The 16877-nt window shown below is 61.9% G+C and overlaps 2 protein-coding genes across 5 annotated transcripts in view; one reads left to right on the plus strand and one right to left on the minus strand.

Annotated features, from left to right (window-relative positions):
• Positions 1-5175, plus strand: part of FAM163B (family with sequence similarity 163 member B) — a 28822-nt gene extending 23647 nt beyond the window's left edge. For 2 of the 3 annotated variants that reach the window (XM_053908514.1, XM_019434965.2), the window contains exons 2-3: positions 3725-3840; positions 4357-5175. In XM_053908514.1, coding sequence (XP_053764489.1) covers positions 3748-3840; positions 4357-4755 — 492 coding nt within the window. In that variant the 5' untranslated portion in view covers positions 3725-3747 and the 3' untranslated portion in view covers positions 4756-5175. Of the gene's footprint in view, positions 1-3185; positions 3841-4356 lie in introns of those variants that run through there. The other variant, XM_053908513.1, reaches the window with a different exon arrangement.
• A 2708-nt stretch (positions 5176-7883) lies between these two features.
• ADAMTSL2 (ADAMTS like 2) overlaps positions 7884-16877 on the minus strand; it is a 35621-nt gene continuing 26627 nt past the window's right edge. For both annotated transcript variants that reach the window (XM_053908515.1, XM_053908516.1), the window contains exons 14-20: positions 14587-14713; positions 13298-13511; positions 13059-13214; positions 12353-12523; positions 11482-11658; positions 9278-9422; positions 7884-8559 (exon numbers count right to left, since the gene is read on the minus strand). In XM_053908515.1, the coding sequence (XP_053764490.1) occupies positions 8441-8559; positions 9278-9422; positions 11482-11658; positions 12353-12523; positions 13059-13214; positions 13298-13511; positions 14587-14713 (1109 nt within the window). In that variant the 3' untranslated portion in view covers positions 7884-8440. The remainder of the gene's footprint in view (positions 8560-9277; positions 9423-11481; positions 11659-12352; positions 12524-13058; positions 13215-13297; positions 13512-14586; positions 14714-16877) is intronic.

Consider the following 16877-nt stretch of genomic DNA (forward strand, 5'->3'; position numbering starts at 1 on the left):
CGGAGCCGTCTGTGAGTCTGTGTCTCATCGGCTCATCACTTTGGGTGTGTACAGATCTGCCTTTCTGTCTGCCTATCCGTCCGGAGTCTGGGTTCCCATCCCAGCTTTGCCCCTGCCCACACTGCTGCCCTGGGGGTGAGCACAGCCAGGGCAGAGGGGTGGCGGGGCCGAAGGAGGTCACTCTTAGGGGCTCCTCGGAGTTAACTGTGGACTGAGGTCAGGCGCCACCAGCCGCGTGCACGTACAGGGGTGCAGCCCCTCGCTCCCCACGTACCAACTGCTCAGATCTTGAGTCTGAAAATCCCGTGTCAATTCTCACACGTTCCTGGAAGGGGAAAAAACGGGCCCAGATTCCAGCAAGTCTTTGGCAAGGGTTATCAAAAACTTGAGAAACGTGCACACCGTGAAACCCTTCCTTGCACATTCCTGTCGTCTCAAGAAGTAGGAAATAGTGCAAATGCCCACCCATGGAATGTGCTGTGCAAGCGGGGCTTCCCCCACACTGCGGAGTGCGGTGCGGCTACGAAAAGGAGCCAGGTTCGGGAGGGGTCCCTGGGGACGTTCAGAGTGACCGGGGAGCGTGTGGTACACGCAGTGACAGACCGCTAGGTGAAGCAGGGGAAGGTACAGAAAGTCTATACAGAGTGCCGTTTTAGCTTCAGAGAAGGGAGGAAGGGTCTATTTCCTTATATTTTTGGAAAGAGGCAGTGGGGAGCGCCTGGGTGGCTCCGTCGGTTGAGGTCCAGCTGGCTCAGGTCATGATCTCATGGCTCATGCGTTCAAGCCCCGTGTCGGGCTCTGTGCTGACGGCTGGGGGCCTGGAGCCTGCTTCGGATTCTGGGTCTCCCTCTCTCTCTGCCCCACCCCCTCCCGCTCACACACACTCTTTCTCTCTCAAAGATAAACATGGAAGGAAGGAAGGAAGAAAAAGAGGCAATGGGGAGATAAATCCAGAACCAAGTAAAATGGTTCCCTCTGGGGCGGAGCCGGGGAGTGACAGGAAGTGAGACCCCTGAATGTACCTGGTTTTATGCTTTTGACTTTGGAACCGAATGTTTTCTACAATTAAAATGCAAAATTAAACCAATTTTTTAAAAAGGGAAGAACTAACTGGAATGAATGAACCTGAGTATCGAGTGGATAGAAAAACCATACTAAGAATTATTTCAAGTGACTTTGAAATAGTCTTGTTACTATCCACTCCTGAGGGAGTGAGAACAAAAAGAGAACAAATAAATATGTTCTGTTCAGTGGACATGTTCAGTGGACATGTTAGTCGGCCGCTTAACCGACTGAGCCACCCAGGTGCCCCTGGTACTGTTATTTTTAAGTTATTATATATAACAGGGAAAAACTAATAAGGAATAAAGTCAATAGAAACTTACGTTTTATTTTTCTCTTCCTAAAAAAAAAAAAAAAAGTATTCCCTAGTTGGGACACCTTGTACCTAAAAGCAAAATATCGGGGCACCTGGGTGGCTCAGCCAGTTAAGCGACCGGCTTTGGTTCAGGTCATGATCTCACAGTTCGTGGGTTCGAGCCCCGCGTCGGGCTCCGTGCTGACAGCTCAGAGCCTGGAGCTGCTTCGGATTCTGTGTCTCCCTCTCTGTCTGCCCCTCCCCAACGTGTGCTCTGTCTCTCTCTCGCTTTCAAACATAAATAAACATTAAAAAAAAAATGTAAAGCAAAATGCCATCAAGGATTAGTGGGGGTCCCATCAAAATAACACAGGAGCCATTGTGGAGGGACCTCCAACCCCACAGTCCCAATGGGATCATTTGAACATTAAAATGTGGACTGAACTACATTAAATATATAAAAGTCAGTGAGATCACAGTGATACTAGAAAACCACCGCAAACCTCTTGGGGGTACCCCCCTCTTCTGAAAATTGATACAGAGCTGAGCACCTGTGCCTTTCCTCTGCACGCTGTATTTTCAGGATAACTACGTAGGTACTAGGGAAAGTTCTTCAGAGAAGGACCAGGGCTAGTCAATGCAGGAGAGACCGTACTGCTCGCAAAGCCACTCTTTGCGGCCCCCTAATTAAATAATGGATCTAGGACACAATCCCCAAGGGCTGGTAAGTCGATCGGGTGGAGGGCCAGCGGGGGAACGGACGGCAGCTGGACCCACCAGCCGTTGATCTCAACGTGGTGGCAGGCAGAACAGAGTCACAGCCCCCGACGGTGACTGGGTAGGAAGCCAGTTTAGAAGACAAAACAGCGCCAGAGTGTTCGAAGCCACTCGAGGAAACCCAGCCAGCTCTAGTACATGGAAAATTCTGTGAAGATAAACGACCCAGTTTCTTCTATAAACAACAGCGGCGGGGTGCGTAGGGCGAGAGAGGAGGGAACAGAACTGTTCTAGAGTCAAAAGAGCCAAATGTAACTGGGTCCTGATTTGAACAAAGCAACTGTAAAAAGACATTTTCGAGCTGAGTGAAGGAAGCTGAACACACACAGGGCGTTTATGGTTTTGATTTTTGTTTTTTTCAGTCTTCATCTGTCAGCTTTTGCACTGAAGGATTTATGAGTAAACTGACACGCTCCGGATTTCCTTTAATACGCTCAATCGCCCCCTCCCACACACACACACACACTGCCCCCCCTGCAAAAGAAAATGAGGGATGGCCAGTTGAGGCAGGGGTGCCCGAGCCAGCGACTACTGGCCTGTGGGAGGTGATCGTCAGGCACGCGGGAACTTTGCAAGCCAGGTGTTAAACCCCTGAAACAGGCCGTCGCGAGGACGGACATCGCAAGAGCCTACGAGGCAGGATGCTTTTTTTCTGGAACCGGTTTCTCAGCACCCGGACGGAGGGAAAAGCTAACAGAAACACGGCTGGTGACACGTGCTCGTTCTCTCTGCCTTTGTGTGACATTTTCCAGGATGAAGAGTTTACAAAGGGCCTGTCCCTCGGCCTAGAAATCCCCCTTCTAGGAACTTCTCCTGAACAAGTAATAGCAGCCGGCCGTGTAGCTGAAATGGCTCCCGTCACTTAGCTGCAAAAACACTTACTAAAACATCCACTTAAAGTATTTTCTTTTTAATGTAAACAACCTAAATATCAAAAAAAAAAAAAAAAAAAAAAAAAAAAAGGGTTGGTTTTCAGTCATGAAAGACGACAAAAGTTCCGGAGACGGGTTGCACAGTGGTGTTAAGTATTTACCGCCACCGAACCCGCACACTTAAAAACGGTCGTGGTGGTGAACTTCACGTTATGTGTGTTTTACCACAACCGGACGGGTTGTGTCAGACGACGGGACGTGGCTAGAAGCGATGTCGCGGAAGGAAATTTAATGATCTGGAAAAATAAGGACGATCTTGTTCGGTTACAAAACCATATGTTCAGCTTGACTGTGTTTGGGTGAATTTAGAAATGCGTGAGCTTGGGAGAGCCAGCCTGGAAGGGCGCCATTCCCTGAAAGCGTGCTACGCTCAGTGCCGAAATCTTCACGGGAGCCCCGCGAGCCGGGCTGGGGCGTCCTGTTAGCATCGCCCTCTCCAGACGTGGGATGCAGGGCCCGGAGACGGAGGGGCAGGGCCGGCCTGCCCTGCACCGCGGCCCAGCCCCGGCCCCGGCCCCTGCCCCTGCCTCCTGCGCACATGCCCCGGGGGATTCTACTTTCCCCTCTGGGCCAGTCTCCTCGACTTTCTAAACCAGAAGGGGTGGCTCTTGCAAGGAGGAAGCAGTGATGCGGGGAAACCTGGTGATGTGTGTTGCAGGCTGTTGATGGAGAAGGGGGCGGATGACAGCCGGGACAGTGGTCATCACTGGGGGCATCTTGGCGACTGTGATTCTGCTCTGTATCATCGCTGTTCTGTGCTACTGCCGGCTCCAGGTACCCCCGGGGGCGCTGAGGGAGGCGCGAGGAGGGCTGGGGCCCCGCCAGAGGGGAAGGGGCAGGTCCTGCTGGAGAAAGTGCCCAGCAGACCGCCCCGGCCTGGGTCCCACCTGCCAGGGTTCACCCCTCCCAGGGCTTCCCAAACCCCCCCCCCCGCAGGGCGAGGCCGAGGAGGCTCAGGGAGGGGAAGGGACTTGGCCGACGGCGCACGCAGCTGCCATGCGGGAGAGCAGCAGGAGTGAGCGTCTGGGCCTCGCTTCTGGCCCCCTGCGCTCTCCCTTCCCTACCCACACCGGACGGCCCTCCGAGTGCCCCCCAACCCCGAGAGCAGGCCCAGATGCACAGCACAGCGCCCATCTTCAGGCTGCCTGGCCCTCCTGGGCCTCGGTTTCCCTGCCCGCACAGCTTGCCGTGGGGACCGGCGGGGCGTCTGGCCGCATGCGTGCGTGCGTGCATGCGTGCGCGCGCACGCGAGGGCGGGCGGGCCGCGGGTCACCAGCCCTCTGCCCGCAGTACTACTGCTGCAAGGAAGAGTCGGAGGAGGACGAGGAGGAGCCTGACTTCGCCGTGCACGCGAACCCGCCTCCGCTGCCCTGCGGCCGCAGCCTGGTGCTCACCAACGGGCCGGCGCTCTACCCGGCCGCCTCCACCTCCTTCAGCCAGAAGAGCCCGCAGGCCCGCACCCTCTGCCGCAGCTGCTCCCACTACGAGCCGCCCGCCTTCTTCCTGCAGGAGCCCGAGGACGAGGACGTGCGCAACGGCGGCGAGCGCGTGGCCTACCAGAGCGTCAGCCAGGAGGACGCCGAGCCGCCGCCGGGGGCCTTCGGGGGCCTGCAGGCGCTCAACCCCAACCGCCTCTCGGCCATGCGGGAGGCCTTCTCCCGGAGCCGCAGCATCAGCACCGACGTCTGAGCAGCCCCGCCCGCCCGACGGGCCCCCAGACCATGGTGGGGTCCCCGGGGCGCGTCAGCCTGGCCCCGGGCCGGGACCGGGGCCCCGCCCAGCCCTCCGCGCCTCCCTGTCCCCACGGGGGCCGGTCGGGGAGCTCCGCGGCTCGCTGCAGGGATAGGGCCCGGTGAGCACGAGGTGGCCGCCGGGGGTAGGGGGTGCGGGGCCTGGGGCTCCCAGGCGGGCGGGCACAGGTGAGCTCCCAGGTGTCAGTCCGCAGGGCAAGGCAGGGCTCTGGGGCCTCGACGCCAGGCTCCGGACGCTGAAGCTGCCGTCCAGCAGAGCTGCAGGGGGAAAGTGGCCTCCACCTCAGCCCCAGCAACTTGGCCGTCGCTGGCTGTGAGGCCGGGCCTGACCCCACCCCCCGGCACCCCCCACCCCCCACCAACCCCAGCCCACCAACCCCAGCCCGCCGCCCCGAGCCTCAGCCGCGATGCCACTGGCCCGGTAGCACAAGCCCTCCTTGGCTATTGCAGACCACGTATTAAGTCCCAGAACGGCGCGGGGGGTGGGGAGCACACCCACCCCCCCCCGGCCCCCCCCCGCCCCCCGCGCCCTCCCGCTCACACGCACATCCTTGGCTTCCGGTGCCAAGCGGCGGAGACGCTCTTTGGGCTGGCCTTCCTGCAGATGTCCCGGAAGTTTCAGGGGCAACCAGGCCCTCGGGATTCACAGCCCCAACTGGCTTTTTGGTGAAAGAGGGAGGCACAGAGGGTAGAGGAGGCCACGGGCCAACCACCTGCTGTGGGAGCACCCGCACTGAAACAGGCACCCCGTTCCGAAGTCCAGGTGTGGTGGGGTGCACAGGGCGGGGAGCAGGACCTAACAGACCCACTTGCCCCCCATGAGGCCTGCGACAGGCCCTCCCACCCGCTGGGCCTCAGCATCCAGAGCCCTTCGAGCTCTGGTCCCAGGGGAGACCGACCCGAACTCTGCCAGCCGCCCCGTTTCTCAGGAGGATCGGGGAGCAGGGCCCCGGATCCCGCTCTCGCTCCACGTCCGACCTCAACTGAGCCCACTCTCCGCCAAGCTCCCAGCAGGGCTGAGGTCTCCCTGGGAGCCCCTCTCTAGCGCCCTCCCTCTGCTGGGGAAGTGATGCTCAGTGGTCACCCCAGGGAAGTGACCAGGGGCACGGGGAACGCAGCTCCCCCACCGGCCAGGGGCGAGATCTCCTCCTGCACAGCAGGGCCCCAGAGGCAGGGTAGCTGCTGTCTGCCAGGCTCCTCGGCGAAGCCACCTTCCTAAAAGACAAAGCAGCCTCTGAGGGCCCCTGAGCCGAGGACAGCCCGAGCACCTGCCTCTTGCTGAATGCCCCGGAGTCGTCCGGACGTGAGCAGCGTTAGGGAGGGCTTACTGTTTTCAGCTTTCTCTCTTACTTTCTCCTTCCGTTCACCTCCAGCCTCAGTTTGGGACACGCTAATGGAATCCACCCCCAGCTTCCCTGCAGCCCAAGCTCTCCTCCTTCGTGGAACCCCATGAGTTTGTTTTGCGCATCTGCTTGGGGGGTGGGCTGGGGTGGGGGGCGAGCACCAGGAGGCGGCACTTCCTGTGGCTGTTCTGTTCCAGTTTCCTGTTTCCTTCCCTGGTCTCTGTCCTCTGTATCGATTCATAGATCCACTTAAAATGAGGTGAACACCCATCCCTGTGAGTTCGTGCAGCTGCACTGTGGGGACCCGCGGGGGGCTGCGTGCTCCCCGAGGAAAGAGAAAGCCAATAAAACTCCTCTCCAGCACCACCGCCACCGCCTTCGGTCTGCCTGCTATTCCAAGCCAGCCCGACCTCTGCCCGGGACTTTCCGGGAGGGGACCCCGTCCTGCCCAGTGCCAGGCAGGGTCTGCCTTTCCTCTCCCATCTGGGGGCCTGGGTCTAGGCACGCCACGTCTAGGGTGCCGTGTCTGTCTGCCAAGTCCGGGAGCCGCTGGCCTAAACTCTGAGCTCCTGGAGAGCGGGGTGGGGGTGACTGGCTGAGTCACCTGGGACCAGTGTCTGATGGCCTCTGGGCCCGTGTTGGCCATCAGCACGGGGGGGTGATAACGACGCCCGCTTCAGGGGCTCTTGGGAGGTTCGTGAAGCAGGGCTGATAGAGCACTGGAGGCAGAGCCTGGCACACAGGAGGTGCCGAGTGTGGTCCGAAAGGAGGACCGGGGGCAAGGGTGACCACAGGGCACAGCAGCAGGGTGCATCGGGGAGGGCCCAGACCCCTGGATTACTGTGACTCCCCTCTCCTGGGGCTGGGGACCTCACGCAAGCCCATCCCAGGGCCTCAGTGACCTTCATCACTGAGCAGCACCCTCAATGCTGCCCTGAGCGCTGGGTGCCGGGCCCTGCTCTGGCAGCCGCCTGCCGCCCTGCTACGTGTCCCCGAAGAAGACGATCCCCGTGGCACCCTCAGCCCATGGCAGTCTTGCTTCCCGAGCTGGGCGGACACCCTGGTCCTCCTCCCCCCCGCCCCCAGCTGAGGCCAGAGCAGGTTTTCAGCATCTTCCCCATCCCCACCCTCTCCCTGGAGACTCCGTGCTGGCTGCTTCCCCTTCTTTCATGCTGGAGAACCACTCCTGCTGCTGGACCAGCCTAAACACCACCTCCCCCAGGAAGCCCTCCAGTGGCCCCGCACACCCCCCACCCAAGTCCAGATTAACTAGCCCTTCTAGGAGGTTCAGGAACAGTAACGATGGATGATATTTCCTGAGCTCCCAATCTGGGGCCCACCCCCGCCCCTGCCTCATTTCCTGTTTTTCCCCTAGACATCTCAAGGCCAGCCTTTTCTCCCAAGGCTCAGGTGGTACAATTCCTCCAGCCCCCCAGCCCCCTCCCTAGGTTCCACTTCGGTCAGTAGGCGGGAGACCGGCTCGGTTCTGAGAACACATCCAGGTCCCGATGCCTCCTGACCCCCGTCACCCCTGCAGGCGCCCCACCTCTGCTTCCCCGACCGTCCCCTCCTCAGGGAGGCACCGCTGCTCGGTCCTAGGCCCCGAGCCCGGTCCCGGACCCAGGCCTCAGCCGGTCTTCCCGGACTCGAGGGCGGGACAGCCTGGCTCCCGGAGCCCGACGGCCACCGCACACCTCCCGCCAGAGCCACTGGGAGCCCACGATGCCGCCATAAATACGACCACTTTATTAACATACAGGAGCACTGGCTGACGACCATATCCTAGTGTGCCGTGAGAAAGAGTGCCTCCTCCCGGGGCATAAAGCGCAGCGGGTCCCTCCGTGCGTGAGAGCTTCATAGAACGAGGCAAGTGGATGCTACTTGCGAGATACAATTCCTCCGGAAGGGGCACACCCGAACAGGATCCGGGTCCGAGGCGGCACCTGGATCTCCCCGCCGCCCCAGCCCCGGTCCTCGACCCCACGGCCCTGGAGGGAGAGAGGACATTCCCAGGCCCCTTGGGTGGAGCTGGGGGCTGGCCGGTGGGACCCACAAACACGACCGTCCTTGCAGCCCTAAGACACCTTCCCGGGCAGGGGCAGGGGCCCGGGGCGCGCTCGTGGGGGCGGGGGGGCTCTCCTTCCCCAGGGGAGAGCAGAGGCTCAGTGTCACGTCTTCACAGCCCGGGTGCCCTGCGGGAAGGGTGTCCGCAGAGGGGCCCCAGTGGCTGGGGGGCCCCCAGGGCCGAGCGCTCGGGTCTCTGGGGGGCGGCGGCGGTGGCTAGGAGTGAGGAGGTCTGCAGGAGCGGCAGCACGCCTTGCTGTAGTACCAGTGGCCACAGAGGTTCACCTTGATGGCCAGGGCACAGTTGGTGCCTGGCTGGTCCTGGCAGCTGTCATCTGGGGAAGGGACACGGTGGGGGGGGGGGGGGGGAGAGGAGGGCATCACCGGTGGCCAAGGGGTGGAAACTCGACAGGACCCCCCGGCCCCACCACCTCGGGGGTGGCCCCCGCTGGCAGCACCCGTGGATAGGTGGCCCCTATGTGCCCGTTTCCAGGGGCAATGGGCCTCCCACCCGCGTCGGGCCCTCCAGCCCTGCTACTCTGCCACCCCTGCCCCCAGCCCTCCCCAGGACGCCACGCTATCCCCCCGAGGGGTCTGATCTGCGCACAGCAAGGGTGATGCCCAGGGCCAGGGTTTGGAGGAGTCCTTGACCTCACCCCTGGAGGCCCGAACCTTCCCAGGAGGCCCACAGGGGTCCCCTCTACAGAACTCTAGCACCCCCGCCCCTCCTCCAGGCGCCAAGGCCCCACGTCAGGCCCGGCCACCCCCGCCTCCCATGTGCCCGGCTCAGGCTGAGTCACCCCGGACTCCCGGTCCCCGCCCGGTCGGCCCCACCATCTGAAGCCAGATACAGGTGTTGGTGTGGCTCCTGGGGACCCCCGGCCCCAGTCAGGCCTCACCTGCCGCCCTCCCCACCCTCACCTCCCAGCCGGGTTCCACCATCCCAGGAGGAGCCTCCGCCCCCCGCCAGGCCTCGGTGTCCGTAGCCGCTCGGTCTTCCTGGTCCCCTTGGCCCCTGGCTCTGCCCGCCTTGTCGGCCCCCCGCCTCCTCACCTGGGGGCTCCGTGGGGCAGGGCAGCAGGTCACAGGCCTGCCTGCCGACAGGCTTCACCAGCGGGTCGCAGCCACGGACGATGTCAGTCCCCTGGTAGCACTTGACGTCCCGCATCCGCACACCCACCCCGCAGGTCTTGGTGCACTGATGGGAGAGACAGCATGGCCGGAGCCCCCACCTGGCCGCGGAGGGTTCCGGCCCCAAGGAGGGGCGACCGCACCCCTCCCACCAGGCTGCCGGGTCCCATCCCCACCCAGGGCCGCGCAGCTCCAGCAGGTGCCCAGGGAAGGGGCGGCCCCTCCCCTCCCCACTGTCCCTGGGTGCGTCCTTCGCTTTCAGCCTCCCTGGGGCCTGTGAGACGGACCCTCAGGACACACGGGGCCGTGGCAGAGGGAGAGCGCTGGTTTCCCTCTCCAGTGAAAAACTGTGTTGCCGGCCAATTAAACCTATCTTCCAAAGCCACACTCCCGCCTGAGGCTCCCTCGTCCAGATGTTCCCCTTGGAAAACCCCGCTGAGCTACCCAAGCACCAGGGACATCTGCTGACCCCGGCTGCCCCGTCGTCTTCTTGCCAAGATCCTGCAGGCGGTGGCTCCCTCTTGCCACCCCCCTCCAACGTGGGTGACCCCACGTCACCCAGGCGCCTCTGGGACCTGAGCCCTGGGTCCCTGAGGCGGGGTAGGGGTGGGAGGCCCCGGCCCTGGACCCACCCTCCCATTTAACTGAGTAAGACTTAACAGGGGACCACCCACCCGCTCCCAGCATGGGGGGCTGGCCCAGTCTGGAGGCAAGAGGCGGCCAGCTTGGCACGGAGCACACAGGACCATCGACCGTGGGCGGCCGCTCCGAGGAGCCTCCGCGTGCCCCCGGAGGGGACCCTCCGGCCCTGGGGAGGGGGTAGAACAGCTGGGAGGAATGAGCTCTTACTGAGCCCGTATCCCAGGGAGGGGCAGCCACAGGGACAGAACGCCAGAGCTCCACACACCCACCGTGGTCCACCTGTGCCGGTCACCCCCCCCACCCCCGCCCACCCTCCGTCATCAGCGCAATACGGGTGTCCCTATCCCAATGCCCTCAGGCTGTTTGGGGGGCAGGGTCTGCTCCCTCTCTGTGGCTCTCCCCCCTTCAGGGCTCGGCACCCAGCACCCAGCCCAGCACCTGCACCCGGTAGCTCCTGGCCCCCATCTTCTGAAGCAGGAAGTACCTTCCAAAGCGCCGTGCTGGCGTGGCTCCTGGGGGCCTGGAGCCCCAGGCGAACTTCACCGGCCTCTCGGCCCCACCTGACGTCCTCCCCCACTCCCTGCCGGGCTCTGCCCCCAGACATGACTCACTCTGCTCCCCGTAGCCACTAGACCCTCCTGGCCCCTCCAGAAACCTATTCTTTATCCTTCAGGTGCTGGCTCTGCCCACGCCTCGTCTGGAAGCCCCCGCCCCGCCCCCAGTCTCCCTCCTTCTCCCCGGTGGGTCCTTTTGTGGATGACACAGAATGGGGAAATGTGTGTTTTCGCTCTCGAACGAGCCTGGGTGCCAGTAGGCCCCATCTAGGACGAGGTTTGCATCCAGATACCACCTTGAGTCTCTCTGCTGAGATCCCTGAGCCCGGGTGGGGGCGGGGGGTGCAGAGGTCCCGGCCCATCACCCTCTGAGTCGGGGCAACACTCACGGAATCCCCAGACTCACCCCTGTCTTACCGACTCTAAGAATCTTCACCTTGAACTCTAAGGTTTGGGGATGTGCCTTCCACCATCCAAGACCATGGAAGCCTCGCGTGCGTGTGTCTGAGACAACGCCACGGTGCAACGTACAGGGCTCCCCACCCCCTGTGACACCCCTGCGTCATCCCCCTCAGTGCTCAGAGCTGGCCCATGAGGACACCGAGGCCAGAGGCACCGGAGACCCCGGAGCACACAGCCTGGCCACGGCGACAGAGGCCCCGGGGCTCCTGTTCTCTACCCCCTCCCCGCTCAGTGACGCTCAAAGACCACTCTGGGCCTCCCCCTCCGCCACCTCTTGAAAACTGATGGCATCACCAGGTGGAGAGGGCACGAGGGGCACGGGGGTGGGGGCACGGGTACTAAGGACACACGGAGGAGACAACAGAGGCGGGGGTGGGGCGCGTCTGGGGCAGGGCTCGAGGTACCGAGGCGGGACCAGGACTCAGGTTCCGGCCTCACGTGGCCCCGAGGGGCCAGCCGGGCGCTCACCTCCGACCAGGGGCTGGTGTACCACTTGAAGCAGGGTCTCTCGAAGCACGTGCTCTCCTCAGGGGGCTTCTTGGCCAGCCCGCACTCGGGGCCGCTGCGCGTCTGTGGCCTCCCGTTGGCCAGCTCCATGCACAACACCAGCCTCTTCTTCACACCTCGGCCGCAGGTGGTGTTACACTGAGACCAGGGGACAGACGGGGCCGGGTCAGAGGCCAGAGGCCAGGAGGACCAGGACACCGTGCACGTGACCCCGCGACTCCGGGGATATGGCTCGGTCAGTAACGATGGGGTGAAAACGTTTAGGTCAATGGCAGATTGGCTGAGAACTCTTTGGTCGATAACCCTTTGGCCCCAAACGCATTTGATCAAAAGCCGTTTCACGGAAAACCATCTGTTTGGAAACACAACGGTTCGTGACAACTTGTCCCAAGACGGCTCGGCTAATGGTGATCTACCTGAAGCAACTGGCTGAGAACGACCCGTCTGAAAAGGCAAGTTGGTGACTGTGACCGGCGGGGGTGGGGAGGGCAGACGAGGTGGTCATGAGAACGAACGTCTGCCCAAGACCCAGGGGCCAAGAGTCTGTGAGGCCCGAGTGCCCCCGGCCCCCGTTTTCAATAAGTGGGGGCTGGGAGAGGGCCGAGGACACAAGACCAATTCTGCATCATCAGGTACTTGCCTATTTAGATCTGGCAGGTGTTAAGGGGTTTTCTTACCTTTTTGGCTTTTTCCATTTCAAATTAAGTTTCAGTGAATTGTGCCATCATATTTTGCAATTAATTCCTCGTTTGGCCAATCCGCCAACCTGGCCACTTGGCTCTCAGCCCAGAGCCCTCCAGAGGGGAGCCCTCCTGCGGCTGGGGGCACTCACCCGCTCCCAGTCCTGGGCCAGCCAGTGGGCGGGGCAGTTCTTGTCCCCACAGGGATGGATGGCCAGCGGCTTGCTCTCCATCTGGCACTGAGACTCGGGCACCACCCGGCCGTCACTGGTCTTGCAGTACACGTGTCGGATCATTCGGCCCTGCCCGCAGCTCCCGCTGCACTGCAGGGGGGAAGGGGGGGGCGGGGAGGGGGGGTTAGGGGCGGAAACCCTCTCCCAGTGCACCCCCCTCCCCTGCTGTCACTCCCAGAGAGGACCGGCTCCCCAGGCGGTGTGGGGGAGGGAGCGGCTGCCATGGCAACCACTTTTTAAATAACATTTTCTGTTCTAATTACAGAAATATTACACGCTCGGTGGAAAACAGACACACAAAAGCACACCTAAAATACCTAAAAAGGTCATCTGTGCGCCCAGCACCGGGGCGGGGGGGGGGGGGGGGAGCGCTGGTGAGCACAGCCGAGAGACAGACGGACACACAGACAGACACACGGGGAGGTCATAAAAAGGGACCCCGAAGTCGCCACTCGGTTTTGGATACAGGCTATGACTCCTCACGTGACCGGGAGAACGGCTGGTTCGCCGATCTAACCCTACATCCCTCCCTCTAGAACGGCGGGGGCGTGAGGCGGCCCCGCGGCCACTGGGCACCGGCCACCCCTCCGCGTGCCCCCCCCCCCCCCCACGGCCCTCCCCTCACCGGGCCCCAGTCGGAGACAGTCCACTGGCGGTCGCAGGGGGGGCCTGTGCAGTCCTTCTCCCCCACGGGCCTGGTGTTGGGGTCACACAGCTTCTCGTCTTCCGAGCAGCGGATGTCCCTGGTCACCACGCTGCGCTCCCCGCACTTGGCCGTGCACTGTGAGCGGGCGGGCGAGGGCGGGGTCAGGACTGCGCAGCCCTCGCGCACGGGCCCGAGCGCCCGGCCGCGCATGCGCTCACCTCCGACCACTCGGACATCTCCCACTGGGGCCCGCAGGCCGGGTTGCGGCACGTCTTGCGCTCCTCGGGCCGCACGGCCTCGGCCGCCTCGCACAGGTCGCTGTACACGGAGCTGTCGAAGCCGGGGGACAGCATCTTCCAGCAGCGCACGATGCGGAACTGGTAGCCCTCGCCGCAGGTGCGGGAGCACTCGCTCCAGCTGCTGGTCTCCCACCTGCCTCGGGAGGGGCCGGCTTTCAGAGACCCCCCCACCTTCCTTCCGGGACCCCATGCAACCCCACGCCGACCCCGAGAATGCACGTCTTCACCCAGGTCCAAAATCACGCGGGGCCAAGCCAGCCAGGGAGCTGGTGAGGCCCCCTGGGGGGGGAAGCTGCTGTCTAGGTGACCCTGAGCGCCCCCCCCCCCCTCACCGGGAGACACCCGAGGAGGGGCGCCGATGCCCTGCTGGTGCCCCGGGTGTGTGCTTGGCCCACCTGCCTAGGAACCCGTGTGGCCTCCACCTGCTCCCACCTCCAGGCGGGACACCTGGCTTTCCAGTCACTTCAAGAGCCACGTCCTGGCCTTGCTCCCTTGCCCACGCTGTTCCTTCCTCCCAAAGTGCCCCCCTCCTTCCTTCTCCTACTTTGGGATCATGCCTCAGCGTCCCAGAGCCTGTGCAGTACCCCCCCACACACACACACAAAGGGGGCTCCCAGGGGAAGGACAGGCCCCGAGAACCACACAACCAGCTTCTCAGAAGGGAGCAAATGTGCGGGGAGCCAGAAGAGTAGAACCGTGTAGCCTCCTCCTCCTCCCCACCCGCCCCCCCAGTCCGGGGACCCTGCGTCAGCTCCCGCCGTGGTCATGACTTGGAAAAGGACACGCTTAGGGCTCAGTTTCTGTCAGTTTCTGACTGTTTGCAAAGCGGGACAGGAGGCCTGGGTGGGGACCAGAAAGACAGGGCCTCCCCCCACATCCCAGGGACAGCCAGGCGGCTTGGAATTTCGGGAATAACCATTTTGGTTTATAAAACTCCTGTGTGCCTGGGGGTGGGGGCCAATGATGAGTGATGCACAGGGTGGCTCCAGGATCTGCAGTGGGAGACGTTGGCTGAAATTCGGCAGCCACGTGTGGCCCGTGGCAGACAGCCTGGCAGGCACCCCCACCCCACAGGTCCTGAGGCCCTGCCCACCACAGCGCCCACGGAAGGAGCAGGATGCTAGCCAGCTCCCGTCGCTCCCCTGGGCAGAGTCGAAGCAGAGCCCCGGCTGCCCCCCGCAGTGCCCGGGGCGCTGGGTGGCAGGTACCTGGGCTGGCACTCCCTCCCCGCGCAGAACTCCTGGACGGGCTCAGGACGGGTCAGAGCGTCACAGTAGCTGTCATCCACCTCGATGCCATCATAGCGAACGCACATGGCGTAGGTCGACATGACTCCTGGTTCAGGACAAGGGGAGAGCCTGTGAGTCACAAGCGAACCCCTTGGGGACCAGCAGATGGGCCATGTGACCACGGGCAAGGCAGCTACCTCTCAGAGCTTCCTGGTTTAAACTGAGGATAACGACAGTAACCAGCTTACCGAACAGTGGCAGAGCCCAGTGAGGACAGTTTTGTGGATCTGAAGTCTCTCCCTGCCCACACGTCTCAGGGTCTGACTTCTCTCTGCACCCCCACCTCCACACCCACCCCTATGGGTAAATAGGAGGGTGGGTAGGTGGGTGGGTGGGTGGATGGTTAGATGGATGGATGGATAGATGGGTGGGCAGGTTACGGGTGGATGGCTGGATGGCTGGCTGGATGGTTGGATGGATGGACAGACGGACGGACGGACGGATGGATGGAGAGTTTGGTGGGTAGATGGAAACATGGATAGATGGGTGGGTGGGTGGGTAGATGGATGGATATGTTTGAAAACTAACCATTCGAGCCCTTGCCAGCACCCCCAGATGTTATATTAGATCTTCAGACCCTCCCTGCTCTCCTGTGGCATGCCTCAGTCCTTATCCAACTCTCTCCAACTTTCTTTAATCCCCACTCTGTGTGTTTATCTTCCTTGCCTCCCCGGTACTCTATAAATCCCATCAGGGGGATGATGTGTAAAGGGCCAGCCCTCACCCAATGTTGTTAATTCCCTGACCCCACTCCCATCTTCTACCCCTCTGGTCTTTCTACGCATGTCCCTGCACCCCTGCACCCCTGCATCTGGCACTGTGTTGGCACATGGCCAAATCCACTGAACAGTGGGTGGGTCCCTGCCAAGGAGGCAGGATGACTCAGGGAGAATTGTTAGCATCAGTGAAGGCCCACGTGAAGGGTTAGGGTTTGTTGTTGCTGATGTGTGTGTGTGTGTGTGTGTGCGCGCACGTGTGTGTGTGAGGGGGGGAGGTACCCAGCCTCCCTGAATGATGGAGATAATGGAACCCTCTTCAACGGGGCTGCCAGTGCCCCAGGAGGAAATCAATTTCCCCATTGACGGAGAGCCCCAGCCACCTCACTCTCCCTTTCTGGCGGCGTGTGTCTGTAAGCTCCCACCTCCCCAAGCCCCAGCCGGGATGGAACGGAACCGCCCGGGAAGCAGCCCTACGTGGGGATTTTTTTCTTCTTTCCATAAAGGACTCCTCCGTGCCAGCACTGGGCTGTGTCGTCTTTAGCCTTCTCTGAGGGGAGGCTGCCTTCCTGGCCAGGTCTGCTTGGAATGTTCCAGGCCTCCAGAGACACCAGCTCTGGGGCCCAGGGAGGTCCAGGGCTGGGGACTCACAGACCCTCGCCAAATGCCCGACTGTCCGTTCAGTCCTCACCGTTGAGCGGAAACACGGCAGGTCCTGATCAAAAGAGACTGGGGTTCAAGACCCAGCTCAGTCTCTCCCTCGTCAAGGCGGGGTCACGTGAACACTATCAGAGTCTCCAGGCCTCGGCTTGGTCATCCTCAAGTTGGGAACCTCCCCGAGATGCCGGGAGAGTCAAGGTAGCAATCTTCTTCGTGACATCAGTCTCGGACACAGTGCTTTTGAAACCTCATACACGAGGCCTTCCCTTTAAGCAAAAGCGAGCAAGGGGGCGCCTGGCGGGGGAGGGGGGGCTCAGTCGGTCAAGCGTCCGACTCTGACTCAGGTCACGATCTCATAGCTTATGAGTTCAAGCCCCGCGTCGGGCTCTGTGCTATCAGCTCCGAGCCTGGGGCCTGCTTCCAATTCTGTGTCTGCCTCTCCCCTGCTCACACTCTGTCTCTGTCTCTCTCTCAAATAGAAATAAACATTAATTTAAAAAACAACAACAACAATAACAAGCAGGGCACCCCAGGGCACAAAACACAGATCGGCGTGTTGCACCAGCAGAGGACGAGGCTCAGGGTCCGCCGGCCCCGCCCCCCCCAGCCCACCCCCCAGAAGTGCCAAGGGACGGTCTGAAACCACAGCTGGGCTCAAGCTCAGGCTAAGAGTCCACATTCCCTGTATTTCTGCTGCCCCAAAGAGCATTTTGAAAGAAAGGGACTCTGTAACGGAGCTAGCTCGGGAGGCAGGAGATCTGCTGTGACGGCCCTTCGCAGCCAAGCACAGGGTGCCCAGGGACCCCTGCTGTGCGCAGAGGACACTCAAGGACG

Source organism: Panthera pardus, unplaced genomic scaffold (genome assembly GCF_024362965.1).
Source record: "Panthera pardus isolate Hobbes unplaced genomic scaffold, ASM2436296v1 HiC_scaffold_20, whole genome shotgun sequence".
Lineage (NCBI taxonomy): Eukaryota > Metazoa > Chordata > Mammalia > Carnivora > Felidae > Panthera > Panthera pardus.